The 23,909-nt window shown below is 40.8% G+C and overlaps 2 protein-coding genes across 6 annotated transcripts in view; both read right to left on the bottom strand.

Annotated features, from left to right (window-relative positions):
• The window catches only part of pcsk5b (proprotein convertase subtilisin/kexin type 5b), a 61,086-nt gene extending 59,046 nt beyond the window's left edge, over window positions 1–2,040 (bottom strand). For 2 of the 3 annotated variants that reach the window (XM_026343887.1, XM_026343888.1), the window contains exon 1: window positions 1,371–2,040. In XM_026343887.1, coding sequence (XP_026199672.1) covers window positions 1,371–1,550 — 180 coding nt within the window. In that variant the 5' untranslated portion in view covers window positions 1,551–2,040. The remainder of the gene's footprint in view (window positions 1–1,370) is intronic. The other variant, XM_026343886.1, reaches the window with a different exon arrangement.
• A 3,856-nt stretch (window positions 2,041–5,896) lies between these two features.
• Window positions 5,897–23,272, bottom strand: LOC113151067 (ubiquitin-associated protein 2-like). Of its 3 annotated transcripts, XM_026343889.1 has the most exons (30): window positions 23,195–23,272; window positions 21,658–21,795; window positions 20,660–20,737; window positions 20,438–20,548; window positions 20,156–20,315; window positions 18,835–18,912; window positions 18,054–18,117; window positions 17,131–17,219; window positions 16,897–16,949; window positions 16,239–16,303; window positions 15,859–16,090; window positions 15,510–15,765; window positions 15,242–15,379; window positions 14,716–14,852; window positions 14,370–14,593; window positions 13,858–14,104; window positions 13,701–13,740; window positions 13,326–13,455; window positions 13,030–13,087; window positions 12,606–12,828; window positions 12,297–12,388; window positions 12,024–12,074; window positions 11,494–11,572; window positions 11,128–11,328; window positions 10,730–10,900; window positions 9,081–9,185; window positions 8,958–8,990; window positions 8,545–8,618; window positions 8,171–8,362; window positions 5,897–6,702 (listed from the first exon to the last, which is right to left on the bottom strand). In XM_026343889.1, the coding sequence occupies exons 2-30, from the start codon at window positions 21,751–21,753 to the stop codon at window positions 6,607–6,609; spliced, it is 3,573 nt and encodes a 1,190-aa protein (XP_026199674.1). In that variant the 5' UTR covers window positions 21,754–21,795; window positions 23,195–23,272; the 3' UTR covers window positions 5,897–6,606. The 3 variants fall into 3 exon arrangements, with proteins under 3 accessions (XP_026199674.1, XP_026199675.1, XP_026199676.1); XM_026343890.1 differs by lacking the exon at window positions 8,958–8,990; XM_026343891.1 differs by lacking the exons at window positions 8,958–8,990; window positions 9,081–9,185.
• Between the last annotated feature and the right edge of the window lie 637 nt (window positions 23,273–23,909).

The raw sequence follows: 23,909 nt of genomic DNA, 5'->3' as shown, positions 1-23,909 counted from the left end.
GTTCCCGTCAAAGAAAGGGGATAAACGAGGCCATTAAGGCCTGCTCTCTGGGGAGTATAGTGGGTGGGCAGGCTGGATAACGCGGGGAGGGAGGGGATGTTCAATAGCTGTTGACTAGGCTACCCCACAACAACCTGTCAGAATGCCCCCCTCTGTTCCACGCCGTCTTCACGCTGAGCGCTGGCAAGTGCAGACTTGAACTATCCTCGCATTTTGGTCACAATACTCTAGAGTATGTGTGGGGTCTATGTTTGTGTGGCATATTTCTTTAATCCACAAAACAGATTCCAAGTGGCCACATGAATTCCTTATTCTATGTAGAAATCTGATGATAATTAAAATTATGCTTTTATATTTTGTATTGTGTTTATTTTGGCTGCTGTGGTCAGCACTTACGTCTAGAATTTGCTAAGCACTGGTCGTACATTTGGCCATAAGTGTAAGATAAGACTGTCACACTGAATGGATGCACTGCTTGGTGCCATAACATACTGGCCACTTGTTTTAATATTTCCACTTATAACAGTGATTTTTCAGTATTAATCTAGATCTAGAGAAAACAATTTCAGCCTAACATATAGCATGTACTAACAAAGACAATGGGAACATCTAAAGAATTAATCCTAAGTCTCAGCAGAGCTCAACTGTGCTATTTCCTAGCAGCTGATCCAGTGGTACTAGTTATGGGCTGAGTGAAGATTAAACCCACGGGGATAATACTGTGGAAGCAGAGCAGCGCAGTGCAACACGTAAATATACATCCTCAGTGTTAGAAAATGCATTGGCAGCTGTTTCCATAAAGAAATGACTGAGCCAATGTAAAACAGGATGGGTAAGGAGAGTTTTTGAAAGTTAAGTCGCCCTATATGTGGCACAAATACAACACTACGTATCTGTGTGACTGTGGACCTTGTGGTGTAATTTCCAAGACCACAGACCAAACAGCACCAGCAGTCTCACTTGGGTGTCAAAAGGATGAAGCACATGAGACTGATGTGGCTTTGAGGGGGGGGGTAGTGAGCTCCCTGTGGCTCCAGCTCTCAACCTGAACATGATCTGCAGGAACACAGCGAGGAGGCACCTGTTGTGCCATCCTGCTCTTGGTGGGTTTTTTTTTTTTTTCTTCTTCTTTGTTCCCTACAGCTTCTCTGTCTGAGAGTTAAAAAGCAACACAGTGACTCAGTTAGAAGATCACACAGAGGGCTCATGGTTTAGGTTTGGACTTCGACGTCTGACGTTTGACCCCGTATCGTTTGTCTGCTGGTGTTAGAATAAACACATCCGCGGTATAAAGAGCTGACAAAAAGGACACACAAGGAGAAGCACACACAAATAAGAGGTCACTTCAGATGGAAACATAAACCACCTACCTGTCCCATGTTCCTATAGCCATATTTGTCCGCTATCCGCTCGGCTACCTCGGGTCCCCCTGCTATCCTGACTGCCCAGTGGTTGGTGTAAATCCGAGCTGTGCACGGCGGGGACGCGAAGCTGAGACTGAGCGCCAGGACGCACAACAAGCTTCTTCTCCAAGCGGCGTTGCGGACCATCTTCCCCCACTTTTAACCCGACTCTTCGCCGCCTCCTCCTCCTCCTCCTCCTCAGCCGACCAGGCAAACAACCAAACTTCTCTTCTCGCCGAGCAAGACTCTCATAGAAACACAACTCTCCGGGTAAAAGCCGTGACAGAGAAATAAAGGGAGAGAGGGGGAAGTAACGGAGCTCCGAGGAGGGGGAAATAGACCTTATCCGCAAAGCCCTGCTGTCCACATGGGAGAGTTGGAAGTTTGCGTTTCGCGTGTCCTCTCTCTGTTTTCCACGGCGGAGAAGGAAGTGTGTTGGTCTGCGTGCCGTGCGTCTTTGCGCGCAAGCTCGTGGACGTCAGTGTGCGCGCAGAGGCTCCTCAAAGCTGATTTCCCCTCTCCGCGAACGACTCGGATGTTGGTCGCTCAGCTCATCGGGCTTTCATGTGGCGAAATGGCTACAGCGCCTCCCCACAAATAACTAGCTGACACTCGGGAGAGTAGAAACAACTAAAGCCGCGGGGCTTCCCTGCCGAGCTCCGCTGGGTCTTAAAGACAGTCCGCCGAGCGGCCGTCCACGACCCACAGCACGGGGGGGGGGGGTCAGCTGGGAGACGGGGAGCTACTTAGGACACAACTTTAACACTTTCTGCAGGAAATAAGGGAAACAAAAGCTGGCAAAAAAGTTGAAACGACTCTTTATTTTATTTCTTTTTTTTATTTAGTTTAACAATAAACTCAAGTAAATTTGACATTCTGCCCTTTACATTTGTTCACATCTGACCAATATCTGACTATATTTAACCCACATCACACATTATTCATAATCCCACATTTCAAATCCAGATGAAGAAAGCAGAAAGACCAGGACAGGGCCATGGCATATGACATATGAAGGGCAGAAGTCATCTTTCAGTTTGGACACAATATTATAGTACACACGAGATTCAGTCCACAGTAGACTTGTTGGTAGACTGGCCTAGATAACCATCGCTGAGAAGAGCAGAGATATTTCAAACCATCAGCACCCGTCAGTCAGTGAGTGAAATGTCTGCCACTGTGCTGAGACAAACTGCTGCACAGGAGCAGCACCCCCCCCTTCTAAAGTCCAGCAGCTAACAAGTGGATGCTTTAGCCTACATTTTTGGGGACCGCTCCCTCTTGCTACTCATAGAAATGCAGGTTGAATGCAATGAACTTGCTGAATGCAAGTCTGGTCAGTCTCCTGGGTAATATTGACACAGACATACCAATGTAAAACAGAGTAAACTGAGACCTCCACCTCAGACACCATCTAATGAAAAAACGCTATCGTACAGAACAGAAATCATGGTGTTCATGTTTAACATAAAACAGCAAAATGTGACTATTGAGATTCATGAATAAGCCTGTAGATATCTTGATACTACATCTTGATGGGTTGCGCCCTCTAAAACTGAGATGTATTTAATAATGTCACACTGTTGCCAACCCCGGCCTTATTTTATGACTGGGTCACGCACACACCACCTCCAATTAGAACTTCTGCCCTTCATATGCCTTTACTGCCTATTTCCCCTTAATCAGTGAAGCTCTAGATGTCATGCCCCCCATTGCAACACAGGTCACAGCTGACTAAACTCTGTCATTATGGAATGTGCCTGGTATTATCTGCAGTGGAGTCTTTCATTCAAAGCCTTTGTTGACTGATGGGTTTTTGTTTTGCAGCAGTTTCCCGGGCATGTCTCTGTGCACAGCGAAAACTCTGTTCTGCATGGGACACAAGTGAAAATCAGCATAATTGCACTAATTGCAGCCAATTTCTTGCTGAATGGCCCCCGCTGTCACATTTCACAACAAGCGGGGGGACAAGAACATCTCATGGTCGCCCAGATGGAGATGAAAGAGAGTAAAAAAAAAAAAAAAACACCCAGCGATCGTTTTCTATTCAGTCAGAGTGGATGGAAGGGCTTGTAATTTAAAGAAAAAAGGGAGAGGAGACGACACACAGGAGAAATTGATTTGAGTATCTAAATCAAGTACCCAGGTCACGAGGCTGCCTTGAAGGTTAGGGCCCCAAATTTCCATTCAGGGCTGAACTGTCACAAAATCCCGCATGACAGCTTCACAGCCCCGAGCTTCTCCAGGGAGTGAACCGAGTGAACCCCAACAAAACGTCTTTGTCAACATCTGAGTGCGAAGCGCTCACGAGTGTCAACAAACACTCTGAGGGGCATTCCTGTGTGCATTCCTGTGTCTCTTCAATTAAATAACAGGGTGCATCATGTGTTTAGGCCAAACACAACTTGGGGAAAAAATGCACACAACCCCCATGATACCACACAAAGGATGGACCCAAATGGAAACTGCGCCCAACTTGTTTTATTCACCAAGGACACAGCTAATTTGTTCATTCACTATCAAGCCCAGCACTTGAAGAGGGGAACCTCCTTCATGATTTTCTTGTCCCATTGACACAGGGGGTGTTGTCAAGCATGTGCCTCTTGCATTTAGATGCATCTTGCAATTACATATCTGCTACGACTTCTACCCACCTTTTTTCCATCATGGCCTTTCCTTCCTGTACAGTTGTTTTCTTTGCTTCCCAGTTCTTCTTTTTACCTATTATTTCTTTTACATCCCTTTTCTTGTTCACCTGAAAATAATTATTTCTTCTCATTTTGGCCCATGCTACATCTTGTCTTTCTGTTCCTTTAGATATTTCCTTATCTGTTTTTCTCAGTGGGTGGGCTTCCAGGCAGTGAAGACTGACCTTTCAACTTCACTTTGACATTTGACCTTGTTGCTGTAGGTTCCTGCACGTAGACCACAATAGCACCTGCCACTCACCAACTTTCCATCTTCTCCACTCTACATCCCACCACCACCCTTCTCTTCTTGTCCCCCTCTCCTTTGTCAGCCACATACCAAGGTTATTTAGGCTCTTCACACACACTCACACACTTTACATTCAGTGAACAGAGATGGAAGGAGGGGGGGGGGGCAGAGAAAATGCTATTCTCAACTTAAACTTCCCTCAGTATTCACAAGTAAGGATGCTAGTATAAGTACAGCATTGTTCAGTATGGTAGTGTGTTAAAACGCTCCCCATCCATTCAAATCACTAATGTGAGAACATTTAGAGGTTGGATGATGTTACGTTTAATTTTTCTCAACAAATTCTTGTTTTTTTCCTTTAATTTCTGTATTTACTGCCTGAATTTCCTACCTCTCGTATCCCAAACATGACTTATTACTGTGTATTTCGGCAAACCCGGGGCCATGGTTATGTCATATAACTACAGATTTCTCAAATAAAAAGATGATTTTTGTCTTTGTTCTAGTGGGCTGGAACCACCTGGTTGTCGTCCTATGTGAAAAAGGACCAAAGGTTTGTTTGCGTGTGTCTATGGTATGGCCCTTGTAAGTTAATTACTATACACAGTATATGGCTACATATTCCCATCTAGTGGTGACTAATGAAATCACACATAGGATGTCTATATATTTTAAAGGTGGAGATTTACTTATTCCTAAACATTTGCTTAAATGTTTAACTTTAAACATCCTTGACATAAACCAATTACTATCCAACATTGGTGTTCCCATATTGTGATGTGAAACTGATGGACATCAAACATTAGAGCACTGCTGAAAATAATGCTAAATTTCTTAAGATTAACTATAAATTGCCATAATTGGTCAGGGAACTGTTTTGGTTGACTGAAAAAGAAGGTTCTTTACAGTTCTCTGCACTTCTACCTGCTTTACATCTTTCAACATAGCAGGGTTGTGACAAAACAGAAGAGACCATGGCATCAGTGTTAAACTAACAACAGGAAGCACCATCTTTCCACATCTATTTATCTTTGTATTTCATAAATGTATACTTCTTCCTATGTTAACCACTGTGATGGTTAATTTTGAAATGATTGCCCTAAGAACTGTATTGTATAATAATGGTCTAACTATGATTTTCTCCTTTTCAGAAATTTAAAGTAAACACTTTGCCAAGTCAGGAGCCAAGGTACAAATCAACTAATTCGTACACCGTTTAATGTTCCGTTGTTTTATGGCTACTTTGATTAATGGAACCATAGACCAAGTACTTCATGGGAAAAGGGGATGTCTTACAATAGATTCACTGTAATCAGAAAACCACCTGTCTCCCACTCAAGCTGGGCAACCATATGGCCAACTGGCTCAAAAGACTCTTACAGAGACCACATCTACATGAACCAGACTACAGAAAATGTTAATTTCAGTTTTAGGAACTATTCACTTAAAAAACAAAAAAACAACTGATCTATTTCGCATAACACCACATAATTAATTTAAAGTGATGGGGGAAAAGAAATGTGCAAACACAAATACAAAAGGACTCAGACAAATCAAAAGGTCCAACTGCTCAGAACTTTTATTTTGAGGGAAATCAGGATTAAAATTAAATTAAAATATAAAATTTAGATGGGCAAGTCTTTCTTTAAAGGGTAGGTGTTGACAAAGGGAGAGTAGGCAACCCTCCAGAAAATGGGAGGGAGAGACAGACACGAAATCTGGGGGGGATGAGCCTGGTCATTCAGTTATGTATAAAAAGAAAAGAAAAAAGAGGAGACAGAAGCAGTTAGTTATTATAAACCCCACCCCCATCTGAAATGTCCTCATATGCAATCAGTGCTATTGCTCTCTTTTCCTTTTTCTGGTTTCTTCCAGGAAGTTTTTGATCATTTCTCTTTTCACTCGCTCTCACCATCGTCATCTCATTCTGTGTTACTGTAACATCTTTTCCTGCAGTTTTGAAAAAGTAAACAAAAAGTCCTTCAAAAATAAAATGCAGCAACCACATTTCATACTCTACTATTACATATACAGTATATATATAAATACATACATAAATATCTTACATGTACAACCAATTTTGAAAAGGGGGGGAAGAGAGAACCCAAAAGACTTATGAGGACCTGTGAAGGTGGGGGGAGCAGGGCTAGGAAGCCCAATGTTGCTCATTATGAGGGTAGTGTGTCTTTCCATTTGCTTTTTGTTTTAACTTTACACACACACGCACACAGCCTTTTGGGGGATGGGGGGGAGCAGGAAGCATTCCTCAGTTGGCCCAGTAGGGGGAGCTGCCGTAGCTGGACTTGTTGCCTTGGGTTTTCTGGGGCATGCTGCTGGACTGAGTGCGCTGACCAGGACCACCCTGAAAATAATAAAAAGTCCATTCAATCATCAAACAGTGATGTTTAAACCATGTAACTATTTAACATGTTTGTTCAGTTTCCATGAAGGCTAATAGCTCTTTCAAACAAAATGGTTTGCTGAGAGACTCAAAAATGAGGGCCTTCACAAACTCACACCTGTCATCTCATTGACATGATTCTTATTTCCTCTTAAATTGAAAACCCTAGAGGTTCACATTTCCTGCAGCTGCAATGTTCTGTACATGACCCTATGCATTACCAGCACTTATCTCTACCTTAAATGAAATCCACACCCAACCCGACCTCTACCTGTAGCCTAGGTAAACACATTTACCATCACCTGGTAGTGAACAGGGGTCAGCATGGGTTATCCGACTGGTCTGTGGTTACTCAGACCCATACACAGCAAGCTCAAACCTACAGAACTCTTTCATGAGGTGGAGCTGATATGCAAAACGGCTTGTTAGTTCTTGGGGTCAGGTGTTTCTGGCCTGGGACTATTTGGTGCAAAAGAACACAGCAGGAATGCAGATTAGTACACTATAATGGTATTATTATCAAGACCACTATGCCATGGTTACAACCATTCACCAAACAATCTAATAAAAAAATAAAAATCACTGATTAACATCCAAATATACATAACACTATCATGCATACTACGTTAGTGAAACCCCAGGTGTAACGTAATGTAATGTGATAAGGATGTCACAAGACCAATACTGGTACCAAGCCTACAAACTACAAAATCCGGAAAATGGTGGTACTTGTTTTCTTAGTAGTGGCCATAGAGTGTGATTTCTCCCACACCAATGAGCTCAGCAAATACATTTACAAGTATAGTATAATGTTAAATGAAAAAGCAAGAAGAAAGTTATCACCACCAACAACAGGTGAGATGGTGCAGGGGCAGAAGAGCAGCAACTTTGAGGGAAAAATGTGTCTGAGGTCAGATGATCAAGGACAGGTTATGAACTAAGTTACCAAGAGCTGGTACACAAATCTCAGCTCAGTCTCAGCTTTTGGAACAAAACATGGAAATGCCTCAAACGTAGCTAATGCTAAGCATCTAAAGTCAGACATCCCGATTCCATGTGATGGTTAAAGTTGTTAATTTTACACTGACATTATATCATTAACATGTTCAAATCTTGGAATCTTACAATTAGTGTTTGTGAACTACAACACAGCTGCATCTGTTGTAGCAATTTGATGCAATGTACCCCCCCTCCCACACACACACACACACACCAGAAGTTAACATTAGCTTGTTTAGGTTAACGCTTTTTGCTTTTTGTCAGGCTACACCATTTCTTATTTGAATTTTTTTTTTCATATTTACATCTTTCATTTATTTGCAGCGGTACTGAAATTGGAATAGAGTATAATAGAACTTCAGTGGTATTGGTACCAACTAACAAATTTCTGGTAGTGTGACATCCCTAGTATGTGGAGACTTAAATTTACCTGTCCGTCCTGTGTGAGGTGATGGTGCAGCAATTGGGAGTGGGGCTGTTGGTGTGGCGGCAAGATGTGCAGGAAGGGAGCAGGGGCATAGCCAGGAGCACCCCCAGGGTTCAGGGGCCCTGTTCCCCCCAGTGCTGAAGGCAGGCTGAAGGGAGGCGGTGTCCCCGTGTGGAAGCCCTGCTTGTCAAATGACTGAGAATGGTAGAGACACAAGACACTGAATATAGTGTACACATGTCCATTAGTACTGAAATAAATTATATTTCACAAGCATCTATGTACTTCAGCTTAATTGGTTATTACAGAAAAGGTCAGGGACGTGTGACTTAAGACTCTTACAAAAACAAGTCCTAAGCCTTTATCTAAACACTCACCTGTGTTTTGCTGTAGATTGAACCTCCCATGTCAGGTACTCCTCCACTGGTACCTGACCCAGACAGTCCTGGTGCTGAGAGGAAAACAAAGAGAGGGAAAAGGGAAAAGAAGGGGAAGAGATGAGAGAGAAGAGGGAAGGGAAGAAGCCAAAAGGGGGCAAGAAAACAACAGAACAAAGAAAAATCAAATGGTTAAATGGGAAGAACAGGGATCACAAGAACTGTCACATCATAGCTGATAAGTGAATATAAAGCACCAAATGTTAATTTCCATTGTTAGAAGGGGGCCAGCCAGTAGGAGGAAGCCAGTATTAAATAAGGAGATGCATGTTTTCCACTACTTTCACCCTTTGGCATTTCCATTTATGGGCAATTAAAAAGCAATCAAACGTGCATATAACACACACACACACCTTTCTCCAGAACACTCTTGACCGTAGAATCATCTGCAATTGTGAGTACATCTGTTTTTCCTCACAGAAAGACCACTGACTTTGTGTGTGTTGTTACAGTGTGCACACGTGTTGTGTGTGTACCTTTCCCTGGGCCGCTGCCCGCTGACTTGGCCTGTGACTGGGCAGAGCCTCCATACCCTCCCTTACTGTACTCCCCAGCGTGGGCTTGAGACAGGTCATCAAAGGCTGAATGAGGAGGAAGAGTACCAAAGATGAGAGGAGCCAGAGCGAGCAGAGGAGAGGGGGTGGGTAAAAAGAGAAAGATGGGAAACAGATGAGGTAAAGAGAGGAAGAGGAAACAGGAAGAGAAGAAAGAGGGGGCAGGAGAGAGAGAGGCAGTAAGGTAACCTGGCTAAAATGCAGACTTTGCCTATAATGAGTTGTGTCCATCCTCAGCAGGGGGTCTGAGCCATGCATGCAGCACAAGCCAAAAAACAAAAAGGACACGCACACACCACACACATGCAGCATTTCATGTACATATACAGAAAGTGGAAATGTAATAATTTTATATACCTCATTATTGTTCACACCTCATTTCTGCCATGTTCTGTGTACACATAACCTGACACTGTCAATAATGTACTCAGAAAACAAAAACTACCATTTAAGCTTTTGTTTCCTTTGTCCTCTGTCTGCAGTGGAGACACGTTTGGGCAGCTAAATTTTGCCACCCATCAGAAGGTAGCACTAAATTAAGTTCCAGGTACTTGTTGGGGTTAGGGGTAATTGCACCCAGTGCTGTCACCTATCACTGATTTATGATGATGCATGCTACCATGTATCAAACAATATAACAAGAACAGTGTCGAAGCACATTATTCCGCACTTTTATGAGTTGAAGAGACTTTAAAGATTGTAAAGCAGCAAAAATGCCTCTTTCCTTCAAGCTTGTGTTGTTTAACAGCTGTTTGATAACTTTTTACTCTCTCCATTACTGGCGGACTTTGTTAAATACAGTGGAAACAACAACTGACCACGTTACCCTACGAGTTCAGGTTACAGAAGTTGTTGACTGCCTATAGTACAAGAGACCTGTGGTGCATCACAAAAAAGTTTGATATTGTGAAAAGGTTTGTAGCTAACCCACCAAAACTAGTTTCACTCCATGGACTCAGAGACACTTCCAAAATTCAAAGTCAGTGAAGTGTAAAAAAAAATTAAAATCTACTCTGCAAAAATAAATAAATAAAAATAAATAAATAAATAAATAAAAAAAAAACCTGGTCCAAAGCTCTGTTAAGATGGATTGAGGTGAAGCACGAAATTGTCCGGGGTTTTAACAAGTAAAAATTTGAGGTTTTTTGCTTAAATCTTGGACACCATGTGTTTTAGGCTAAAGATTGGGACCATTAGGCTTTTCATCAGTGAAAAGTTAAAACTCCACCATACGTGACAGTATGGTATAAAAGAGCATGGGTATGTTCTGTGAAGGCTCCAAGATCCTTTATCAAGGAAGAATGGGAAACATTTTCCCCATTGTTCCTGGTATTAATGTGAAAATGAGCATAAAAAAATAATCAAATGTCTCAGTTTCAACATCTGCCTGTGTTGTCTGTACTATTTTCAGTCAAATTTAGGTTTTAGATGATTTGCACATCATTTTATTCTGTTTTTATTTATACTTATTTTTAAAGTTTTAAAGTTCCGATTTTTTTTTTTTTTTAAAGACAATATTATGTTATTTGTTTTAAAACCATCTCAACATTGCAGTTTTGTACTGGCCTTACCTGTACCATATGCATGCTGTCCATAATTGGGCTGATGCTGTTGGTGGTACTGATTAGAGGGGTTAGCCAGGCCCATTGCAGGTTGCTTGGCTGAACCAGGAGGCACAAAGACAGTAGGGCCATACTGGAAGGCTGAGGGAACCCCAGGCACACCAGTGTAGTATGGCAGACCTGTATGATAGCAAATTACAAGTAATAAATTATATTGAGAAGTGATTTTTTTTCTTCACTTGAACATCATTCGATTGATAAAGTCAAATTTGACATATTTAATCTGACTTCTTATAGAAATTTTAACAAGAAGCCAAAAATAGCAAAGCAACTGCTTTGTATATCTTTTCAGGAAAATAAATTTTCCCAAATTCTGGTCATCAAAACATAATTTGACTCTATCTTACCAGTGTATCCATAACCAGGGGGCAGAGGGGGGTTGAGGAAGGCCTGGTTCTGTGTTTGCTGACCCTGGCTCTGTCCCTGGCCCTGCCCCTGTGTGCCTGCCTGCTGTGCCTGCTGGGACTGAGACTGCACTCCAGCTGTAGACAAGCTGGTGGGTGGAGCTGGAGACGAAGAGTCATTCCTGCCAAACTTTGTTGCCTCACCTGCAGAGAAAAACATAAGGAGACAAAAAGGAAAAAGACAAGTTGAAAAAAATAGATTATGTCAAGAACTGTAAAAGGTTAAGCATATGGGTAGACATGGAGTTTAATGAAACTGGGAATTGTTGTGTCAACATCAAGCAAGTTCATCAAAAAAATCCAACTTACCAGAATATGGATTATTAGCTAAGCCATCTCTTCCAGGCATAGTAGTGGTAGTACCAGGGAATGTTACACCATAATAGTCCTGTGAAGAAAGGGAGTGGGGTCCCTGTTATGCTGCGTTATTTATTTAAATCGGTGCATCATACACAGTTATTGATGTATTGTTCCCCACCACAAATCCTAGTCCCCAGTTGGACTAAAATTGTGGAGGTTGCAGTTAACCGACATGTGCCATTACAATAACCAAGCATTAATACTAAGGTTGTTTCTTAGTTATTCACATAATGTCATATTCTACATACATCGGACAGCAGAATAAGCCACTGGACTACATAAAGAGGCAGACACACAAAGAAATCCTTAAAAAATATACTAAAATACCAATGTTTGATCATACCACTTAGCACTAAGTGGTTTAAGGATATCATAATCCCACAAAACAATGTAAAGACGTGAAATTATTGTGTTAGCTTAAAGTGTTGTTGTAAACAAGTAATATGCAGCAGGATACACAACAAATTAAACATACTCACCATCGGAAGGCGAGACTGTAGCATTTGCAAGTCTTCATATCCATAGATCTGCTGTTGAAATTAAGAATTGAATTGAGGAATGTTAGTGTTTAGAACCAACTCCACCAACATCACCCCTTGGTAGATACAGACATGAAATCTAACAAACACACTGACAGAATAAAGCAACTTGAGCAACACAGAAATACTCATCTTACTAATACAAATACAAAAAAAATCTCAAGGGCTAATTAATATAACAAGTAAATAATTGATTAAAAAATGTTTAGTTACTGGATAGGCGGGGAGCAAGCCACCAGGGCCCATGATGTACTGGTTGGCCAGGAGAGGCGGCACTCCTTGGGCTAAGTTGGGAGGAGCTTTACCTAGGAAAGAGGATGAACACAAGAAATTAAATCAGTTATCTTGTGATTTATAAATTATAAATATGATAATATTAATCGCATAGTCTAGTATTATATTGCTATAGTCTTGCTTTTATTGACTAAATTTGTAAGCACAAAACAGTGTAGTTGTATTTAAAGTGGACTTTCATTTCAAAGAACTGTTTATACTTTCTATGTCATGATGATATAAGCTTACCAGAGGTGGTGGTGAGCATGGGTGCTGTGCGGTTGCCTGCAGCTGAGAGTGTGGTATTTGTGCCATTTGGAGTTAGTCCTGGTGCTCCGGATGGGTGCAAACTGTTGGTGTTTGAGTTGCTGACACCCAAGGGAGCTGAAGGACTGGGACTGACAACTTGACTGGATGACGATGATGAAAAAGCATGGAGATTGCTACTGCTGCTGCTCTCTTCATTACTTATCTAGAGAAAGACCAGGGTGAGATGAGTGTGTGAAAGGAACGCAACTTGTGTAAGTCAAGTTACTGACATATTGAGAAAAAAATAAATAAAAAAGGTTCTTTCTTCTTCAGCTTCAAAACATCCTGCATCTAAAGAATCCTACTGCAAAACAATGGTTCACAATTTCAACAAATCTATGTGAATGCTTATATACACACTTACTGTCAGGGAGGAACTTGTGGCAAGGACAGATCCAGATGAGTGAGTATTGTTCACGTGACTAGAAGGGGAAAAAAAAAAAAGTTAAGTGATTGTGTCCATCTACTTCTACTTAAATAGGAAAAAGCTGCAAAAAGTATTCATTAAGTATAACCAACAAGATGGGAGATTCAGCAACAGATATTTCCACATTATAGGATTAAGATATGTGCTTGTAACCATCATAATCTCCAGACAAATATGACACAAACAGAGTCAATGCACCCTGTACATGTTAGTGCACGAGAACCATCTCTTACTTGCTGAGAGGATTGATTGGTGTAGCATGGGAAGATGTGACTGCAGGTGAAGGGACATGGTGACCTGGTCCATTGTCACTTGTCATAACAGGAGACTCAGTTTTCACTGTTCTAGACGTTGAAGGTGTAGCTGGTTTAAAAAAAAAAAAAATGAAAGGAATTTAATTTGGTTGAAAATGTTTGGTGAAGATTTACAATATAGAAGAAATGACAAACATTATAAATGTGGGAAACAAATGTTGAGAACAGAGCAGTATGTGAAGCCCTTAATCCAACTTAAACTTTCACTGAGGGGACACTTAACAACCGCAACCGATATTTATTGTATTATATTTTAGTGACCACTCCACTACAGTTTGCTAGAATAGTACTTACTGTCCTGTGTGCTCTGTGTCTTCATGCCACCATAGCCATTCTATAAGGAAGAAATGTTTTAGTTTTACAATTTTATTAAGCAGACAATGAGAACAGTGAAATGTGTTTAGTCATTTGGGACATATTTATACAGAAAGCAATAAAGGTTTATTCTCACTGTAAGAGGTCCACCAACAGTTGATGAGACATCTTTGCTCTGAGAGAAGCCAAGATGAGGTGGCAAGGACCTTGGACCACTGCTGTCTATGCGGCTGGCTGAAGTAGAGGCTGCAGAAGAGGGTGGAGCTGCTGCACTAGGAAGACCAAGAGATGGCGAGGGTGTGGCACTGGGTAAGCCCAAAGATGGTGAAGGGAAGCTGGGATCTGACACAGCCGAGGGTAAGGTGGGTAAGCTCATGTGTTCACTGTTCAGAGGCAAATAAGGAGAAATATGGACAAAGACGTGTAAATATGTATTACAGGCTAAAAACAAACAAAACAAAAACATGTGGCTTCTAGCTATGAACAAACTAAACTAATCATTTACTTTTAAACCCTTATAGTTCATTGACAAAACCTGTTCTTGTAGTTTCACTGCTTCTCATTCAACCTTAAACAGTTAAACAGACTGCCTAACCCAAAATTATAAAATTCCACAACTATGGCTCACACAGAAATACTTAAACACACCTCACAGATCCTGGCTTGGAGAACAAACTGCTCTGTGGCTGCTGTGTGGGAATAGGGATCGGCATGGCTGTTGCCTGAGTCGGGGCTTGTTCCCTGGTTGACTCCGTCTGTGCCATGTCCGCTGTTCCACTACCAGCCTCAGACCCAAAGTCAAGAGCCCCAAACTGAACATTCAGGCCAGATATGTCGGTTGAACCCGGCATCTCCACTGCTGATGATGGGATCTAACATACACAAAATAGAGATTAAGCAGAGCTGGGCAAATATATGCAATACTGGTCTTTAGAATGGAGGTTTCTTAATGTTTTATCTGTTAAAATGTTCCTAAAATTTTCTTAGAGATTACTTTTGAGAGAGGAGGTACTCTGCGCTTCTGGGTCTTTAGCTGCCGCTGAGGGGGTTCTGTGATGGGAGCCTCGATGCCTGGCAGCTTCACTCCTGGAGAAGCTCCATCTCTTAAAGGCGGAATAGAGGACTCATGGCCTAACAAAGATATGAAAGGCAAGCACATTGATTTCAAGAAAAACCCTTTATTCTTTTAGAACACTGAATGCTGGTCAATTTACATTTAGTCATTTGGCAGACACTTTTATCCAAAGCAACTTAAAAGTGAGATACAAGGGAGAAAGGCAGGGTAAGGAAGTCTTGCCCAATGACCCCTACTGAAGCCATTCTTACCACTACACTATCCAGCTGCTATTAATCTGGCTTTTGAAAATTATCAACAGAAACGTAAAAGGTAAAGTCTCTTTAGAGACTTTAGAGTTACTAAAAATGACAGAAATCTACAAGAAGTTGCAGCTCTGATGTTATGTGCTATGCTGACTTTAAAACCTCTAACGGAATACTACAATAATGTTGTACAGTCCTACCTGGTGGAGTGGGGACCTGTGGAGCATGTGACTGAGATAGGCCCAGAGGCTCTGTGGTGGGAAGGATTGAGGACTGTTGTTGCCTCTGAGTCAGATGGCTGAGCACCGCTGATGGTTCTGGCTGAAGCTTAATTTCCACTGAAGAGAATGAGGATAAATATAGTGCACTGTAGTGTCTTGCATTGTTATCAATAACAATGGCAAATAACATATTTAATGATTGTGTCTTAAATGTCTGCATTGGATTTCTCATTTGAGATAAACTTACAGTGCTGGGCAGTCACAGGGCCATTCTCCACTTGCTGAGCCTTGACAACGACAGACGGGGAGGTGGAAGGTGCAGGACTATGCATTGGAGGTGGCCTTGCATCTTTGGAGACACTGTTGCTGCTGCTGCTGGCCAATGTCTGACTGGCTCTCTGACCAAGCCGAGGCCCATTGAGCTGCTCTGATGTCCTGATGTCAGAGGCAGGGGCTGGCTTAGGTGTATTCAGGGACCCAAAACCAGAACCCAAGACTGAGGACTGGGGAGATGACAGAAGCAAAACAAGAACTGAACACACTGATATCATCTGTCAGTCATATGTAGGTAGATAATATATATAAACCATTTGTACCAGTGCAGGATGTGCACAGGTAGTGCTTGCAGCAGCGGCATGGGCATAGCTGTTGGCTGTGGCGTGTGCGTAGCTGTGTGTTGCAGTGCGTCCATTGTGATGGGAATTGGTAAACACCAAGCTTTGGCCCAAATCCTCAGCTGAGGGACTATCAACTATTGCCCCCAATTCAGAATCCAGAGGAACTCCTCCACCCACTCCAGCTTTAGGGAGTATGGTAGACAGGTCCACACTAGAGAAGGACAGGAGACGAAGAAGTGAGAAGAGAAAGAAAGTGTTGACATAGTGATCACAAGTAAAGTGTTGTTCTTTAAAATTAAGCCTGTACTATGTACTACGTAGTATTTCAAATAGACTAGAACTTCAATACAGTGACTTACTTGTGTCCAGGTGTGATGTGATTTGCTGGAGCTGAAGAGGCAGTGAATACTTTGGTCTCAGACAACTGTAAGAAAGGACAAGAATTACAAACTCTGATCAGTTTGCTGTTGGAGGCTCCATAAACCCCTGCATGCACTTGTACACCTCTACAAGTAAATACAGTAATTACTGCTAGTCTGCAGACCCTGTGCAGGCCTCTTAAATTGTGAAATATCATTTGTTGACATACTAAACTCATTAGACTCCCTGTTGTCTAGTTGGTCTGAGAGGACCCTGACCTAACCACTTTCTTTTCTGCCTGCCCAAAATGTCCAAAGACCAAAAGAACACAGGTCACCTGCACCTATTACAGTGTTTAAGAGTAACTACACAAACTAGTTGACTGGACTTATTAACGGTTTGCACAAATGAGCAGAGGAGCTTGAATGTGGTGCTCTGCAGGAAGCATTTTTGAATGTAAATATTTTCTATAGCATACATGCCTATATTCATAATCAAATAGGACTAGACTAATGTAGTGACATGTCAAATCATCAGTACTTTAATGAGTTAACATAAGTAGCCAATAACTCTCCTCATTATGAAGGCCAATACAGACTTATGGCAATGTAAGCAGTATCACAAATCCCTTTTCTACAATAAATAAAAGGTTCTTACATCCTCATTCCAGTCTTCTGAAGTCCAGTCTTCCAGATTGCCTCCCCATGTTCCTAAAAATAAATAAATAAAACAGTTTAAACAAGATATGTTTTCATATTGTAGCTGACTGAACATAATATTAGTACTATAACCTCTTTAGTACAGCATCAACACTAAATGATGCTGAATTCAAAAATAAAGCCATTTCACAGGAAAGAATGAATTGGCATTATGTTCTGTTACTTTTCTTACCAGTTCCCTCAGCAGTTTCGTTGACATCCCCTTCCCAGTTCTCCTGGCGAGCTCCAGAGTTAGCACTGTAGTCAGCAGGATTAAAGGTGCTGAAAGAATAAGAGCGAGGGAAACAAAGACGGGAAGAGTGAATAGGCATAGAGGAGAGATAAGAAGACAAAAGAAACAGAGATACGTTTTTGGATATATTCCAGAAAGCTGGTTTAACGAACTCTAAGTTGATTAACTGAGATGAGAAAAGTCAACAGCTCTCAGTTACAGAAAAAACAATCAGAGTCACTTCAATCAACTGGGTTTGTTTACAGAGACTTAAGTGCATGTTTGCTCAATTAGCAGAGCATCAGATGCACTCTGAAATGACAATTTACCATGTGAACCAAAAAATAAAGAGCAGAGACACTTTTTTAATTCAGGAGATGCACATCTTACTTGCAGTAGTGACAAGACACTTAAAGAATTGTAAGTGCAACATCACAAGTTCCTGGCGAGATTAATGTGTCCAAAGATTTAAGGATAGTTAGGACCTGGGTAACCCAGACAAAGATGGAGAATAGTCTCTTCAGATATATGATTTAATATATAGACAGACAAACTCAGATTGCTGAAGAAAACCTGCAAGGTAGCAAGTTAGGAAGTTAGGTTCACTGCAGCCTCAGAGCTAAAGTCATACATTTCTGGAAGTAAAAATCTACAATTTCCCTTCACCTGAAACTGAGTTTTCAATAAAACAACTTTCTGGATTATGCCCCTGGACTGTTGTTGCTACTGACAACAGAAATTAAGTGTCTTTCAATTTCTCAAAGAGGATATTCAGAAACTTATTTTTTCCACACATTTGTTTTTGAGATATGTGCTTGTAATCACCATCATCACATCCTCATTGCACTTCAGACTCAAGACTTATGCTAAATACACATTCTTACCCCATTCCCTGGGAAGTGAACCTGTTGACAGCAGCTGCTCTTCCTCTTCCGCGACCTCCTGCACCTGAGAACACACAAAAAAAAATAAAAATACAGATGATTAAGTAGCTATGCGTCAAAATCACACACTTAGAATGTTTACAGAGAAATCAGTGTTTCAGCCACTGATCTTTACCAATATCTTAGAAAACACCATGTGTAATTTTGATAAAGTTTAAATTCCTGTCCTTAGAAGTTAACAAGCAACACGTTAACAAATGAATCATCATTTCTTAACTGCACCAGAATGATAAACAAATTGTGATGTCAAAACATACGATAAGCTTTGAGACGAAGAACACCCTAAAATTACATTTTATTTTTGGCTCAGATGTTCAAATTAACACAATGAAAAGTTATTCTGAGCAACAAGCAGCTAAAAGAATGCATGTATTTGTTCACGGTTACAGCATAACCACCTTGATGTGTCTTGAAGTGATACCTTCTTTGGTCTTTCCATTACATAATTTGTTATAAAGGATGTCTACAAATCCAGTCAGATTTTACCAGTACACCATGTCCACTCTGGAAACCCAAGTCCCATCATGCACTAGCAGCTGCAGAGGTATTTTCTACATGTTAAGTGCTGTAATAATCTAAATGTGTGCAGACATAAATAGATGATGCCAGCTTAATCCCTTTTTGGAAAACATATACAACATATTAATGTAGCTGGTAGCTAGCAACAACTGATTTAGTCATCACTAACAAACTTAAATTTTTTTATTTTTTTATTGCTCACCTCTGCCACGCCCCCTGCGTCCACGGTCCCCTCCTCTTTCTTCAGGTGCCACCTCAAACCCATTCTCTTCAAATCGACCTAAAACCCAATAAGAAACAAAGGGTCAAGGAAAATTAAGACAATGAAAACTCAATACTGGACATCATTAGTGAAAGGCCTCTGATTCATTTCCAATTAAATAACTTCCATCATTTTTCTAAATGTATTGTATTTTGAACAATTATCAAACCCCTGATACTAAAACTAACATTTCTGAATAATAATGGACCAAGTGTTTTGCAGTAAGGTCACGCCATGCAGTTATGTCTGGCTGATTTGTTTTTGATCATTCTTGGGGCAGCAGAAGTCGACAGTCACATATGAACTAATCCATGTTGCAGATTGCTCAACATTACACATGTTGAGAGGCAATTTATTGTTGATCTCAGTGTTTTATTTCCAAAATTACCAAAGCTATAGTCCACTGATAAATGAAGAAAAAAACCTCAACCCTTAGGGCAGAGATACACTTCAGATCAGATAGTCAATACGCGGCTCAAAAACAGGTGAAAGAGGGTCAAGCATGGCCATCAAAGACATGGTCTTGCAAATAAACATAGCATGGGAAAAAATTCTCATAAATTTGGGATGACCATCTCTAAATGACCCATCCCTATTGAACAACCAATCATAATACCACACGCACTGATGCACTGTGTAAACGTAACATGACATTTTGTTTACAGCTGTAGCAGCGCAGATGGATTTTGCATGCTGAAGATGATTTATTATTATTATTTGTTCTTGACTTGTGCCACAGCCCATGATTTAGTAGGTGCTATCATTGTACAGTCTGCATACATGAAAGTCGATGTTCTTTATTACATCCATGTTACACAATGTGGCTTACAGTAATCTTATAAGAATGTAAAAATCTCAGCCTGTAGGCCCCTTCATGCCACGTTTAAAACTCTAAATGCAGCCCCTCTCATGTCACATTAATGATTTAATGTGACATCATAAGGCAAGGCACAGCATTGGTCAATTGCATACAAGTGCGCAGCCTTGGTAGATTAGGCATTAACACGGTATGCGTTACCTTAAGAGAATACAATAAAATAAATACAATGCTGTCTGCTAGCATAAAAAGTAATAATTTTATTAGTTCTAAGGCTATAGATGGCTGGATCAATTCACCCAAATGGATCTTTGGTGATGTGTTTCACCAGCACATGGAGCCACAGAACAATCCCAGAGCAGGTACAGTTTTAACATAGTGTAACATAGTGAAAACGTCTGTATATGTGGCATTAGATAGGACAACCTTTTGTCCTTCCTTTACCTTCACGCCCTCTGCTGATGCCTCTGCCCCTTCTGTTGGAACCCCCACGTCCACGACTGACCTCCCTCTCGCCTCCTTTCTTCTCTCTGCTTTCTTTTATCTCTGAGGGTCCCCCTTCTTTACCGAGGCTCCGCTTCTTCCCCACAGTCTCCCAGGAATTCTTAAAGAAATTAACAAATAAGAGTTACTTTAAAAAAAGAATACACCTATAGTTTTATTACAACTTTGCAAACAACCATACAGAAATATCAGTATGGTTTGAACATGTATATAGACTCTTACTGTGTCAGAAGTGCTCTCCAGCAGAAAATTAATGGCTCTGTTTACATCTCCATTGCAGTCGTGGAGGGCTACCATGCACTCATCTTGAGTTTTCCCAGTCACTTCAATCAGCTGTAAGCACACAAAACAGAAAAACATTGTTAATTCAGATCATGAAGCTATGAGGGTATCTAAAAGATAAGTGTCTAAATCATGTATAAGCATAAACACATTTAGTCATACCAGTTTGACCTTGTCTTCAAAGTCAGCATCATTTTTGTCATAGATCATTTGGGCTAAACGAATCTGTTCTGCTGTGGCCTGGTAAACAAACAAAGTTCAGTTAAACAATATGCAAATACAGTGTCTCATTTTTATATTTAAAAAATAAATCATCGCATGACCACTGGGTTTTATTCATTACAACCCCATGTAAGATGTAGGCTAAAAGCCAGAGTGTGAACATCTTATTAACATTTTACTTTCAATATTAATAACTCTCTAAACATATTAATATATATAACAAATATTGTCTGAAAGAAATGTCTAAAACATTTTATTTCCTAAAACTAGACAACTGGTGTGACAGGCACTTTTTTTTTGCAGTCGTAACCTCAGCTAAATGCTTGAAAGGATTTTAATCCCCTTGTCTTTACAGAACAGTTTCCAGGCAGGCTTGCTACATGGTTTTCTTTGCATGAATTTCCTGCTTCGGGTCCTTCCACAACATTTGGACAACCTGTTTCACTTCATTGTCCTGTCCTGTCCTGTATGAGTCACTTTCTGTTGAACTTTAGTTCATGGACGGATACCATGACATTCTCCTGTAGAATTTGCTTGTACTACTCAGAATTCACATTTGTGTGATCTTTGTTGTTCTATGTACATGACCTGCCTGACTGTTGACTGGTGGAGTCCAAACCCTTTAGCTACGTTTAAGCATTAACAACTATTCTTCTAAAAAATCGTTTGATTGAGCCGAGGCACATTTCTACAGAACTGCACTATCGAGATTAGAATTTGATGTTGATGCTTGTTTTATCGTGTTCGTAAGGAGGGAGACATGAAACATCAGAATAGCAGAGGGCATGAAAATGCAGCCGGACTGCAATTTCATTTGGATACCAAGGAAATCTAGACGTTTGATGTTTTTGAATCATTGCTTAAACTGGGTTACCTTTATCAAAATTCAAAACCATTCACAAACTTTTAAGTGGTACTGTACAATGATGAAAACTCACCTGTATCTGTTTTTGTGGCTGTGTGGTTTGTGTGGTTGTGGGCAGCGTTCTGTCCCGAGTTCCCCGGGCTTGAGTGCTTACCACCGACGTCATCATATACAGTATATACAAAACAATGTATGTACAAAATAGAAAAATCTGCAGGAGAAAGAAAGATGGGATAGAGGTAAAGTCAAATGCCAGTTACACATCATCACAGTGCCTAGTGAAATACTAGGTAAATGTGCAACATCAGTATAGAATACCGAATATGAGCAGACAGACTCACTGTTGTCAAGTATACCATGTAAGACTATAACCCCATCTGTCGCCCCCACCTCCCCAGTTAAATTTAGCCTACCAAGAGGGGACTGTCCGGGTGTCAATTTACAATACCCCCCGTTAGTCTCCCACACAAAACACAGCGAGTGTTCACCAGAAACTGTTATGAGTATGAATTATGACATGTTTTTCTTTATCAACGTCAGGACATTCTTTGGCATGTAACTCACACAAAGGAATCTAGGACATGTCAACCTAAGCTGTGGATAGTAAAACTGAAAGTATTTACCTTACTTTAGATTTTATTGTGTATTATTCGCAAACTGGTTCTTAAACTAACAATACTACTTTACCAAGTGGAACCCTGTAAACGTGGGAACACGACGAATGAATCTAACGTTAGCAGCTGTGATCGTGCCATTGTCTGTCAGAACGTAAGAAACTAATTAACTGTTAGCAATAACAGCAAAACACAACCTTAGCTACCATTGTTAACGCTGTATATCTCATGTATGCAACGCGATTAACGACTGACTCTTAATCTTATTTTGGTGAACGTTAACAAGTCCCACGGAAACATGAGCCGACGATCACATCAACGTTAGGTCAACTTGCGCACGCTAGCTTTAGCCTGGCTAACCGCTCGTCTTTGTTCCGTGTGCGTTATCACAACACGCTTCCTACCGATAAAATGCTATATTCTACCGGCTAGATCATCCATAGTGTCACTACATAATTAGTTACCCCGTTCCTTTGTGTCACGGCAGTCCGTACAGTCTCAGCGACACATGAATAAAAACAACGTGACAAGTGGGAAGATGTACCCTTTGTGTAAACCGAAAGAAATGCTAACGTTAGTCACTTCACAGGAAAGGCAGGTTTAGCTAATGTTAGCAGCAGGCTAACACAACTTAAAACGAAAAAACGCAGCGTTAAATTTACATTTACAACGGTCGCAATCCCACATGTTGGTACTGTAAATGTAATAACGAGAGAAAGTAGTCGAAAAACGTGAGGTCCGGTAATATTGCGCTCCGACAGTTGCTGGCAGCATGTGAACGGCCCATCCGCATACAATGCCGTACGAGTAGCAACGCTGGCTAAAGTTAGCTAGCTAGTTAGTTAGTTAGTTAACTAAACAACAAAACAGGACGAACGGTGACTCAATGTATTTCAACTAATGCTTTCAGTCTATATATATGTATAACTAAAAGCCTGGGTCGTTGAAACATATTTAGATAATATTAGCTTAATAACTCGTTATTCTTTCGCTTACCTGCTAACACGCTTCGCTCAGCCAGCAGCAGCAGATGCTGTCACGTGACCCACCGCGTCGTTATTTAACGTTGTGAAGTGTACGCAGCCAACCAGATCTCACCGAGCTGGTCAGGTGGTCCAACAGCGTGCCCTGACGTGCGCGTTCACGCCCGGGGCGAGCGCGCGTCGTCATAAAGTGTTTGTTGAATGGCATCAGTTGAATTATTATCCTTTGTATTTTTTTGTGGTGGTGAATTCCCCACGCTTTGTTTTGTTTAGTCGCAGAGATCTAATTCCTGAAATTAGATCATGACTATAAAAATATATGAAGTGAAGAGTGCTTTAGTTTCTGTGACTGGAGAGGAGATGGTGTTTAAATGCTGTCATAGCAGATTGTGTGCGGTTTTTTTATTGGGGTGTAATTAGCTACCAGAGGTGACAGAGGTCAGAGGCCTAAAAGTACTCATCTACAAGTAGAGGTACCATTTCTTAATTTACTCAACTTGTAGTAACTTAGTAAGCACTATGTGCTTTACATTTTAGCATTGTTAGCCTACAGAACTACTCCAAGAAACTAGGTGACTTAATAATAAAAACAAATAATAAAAATATAGTCTTTATTTGATGAATAGGCATCATAGTTGAATAATGTTTCTGCCTTGTGATGTTAATTCCATCTACAAATTTTAAAAGTAGCTTTAACGTAACGTAATTTACTGCCAGATCATAATTTA

Source organism: Anabas testudineus, chromosome 9 (genome assembly GCF_900324465.2).
Source record: "Anabas testudineus chromosome 9, fAnaTes1.2, whole genome shotgun sequence".
In the NCBI taxonomy this organism is placed as follows: domain Eukaryota; kingdom Metazoa; phylum Chordata; class Actinopteri; order Anabantiformes; family Anabantidae; genus Anabas; species Anabas testudineus.
Note: the sequence above shows the minus strand (reverse complement) of the source record. Positions and strands in the feature narration are given on the sequence as shown.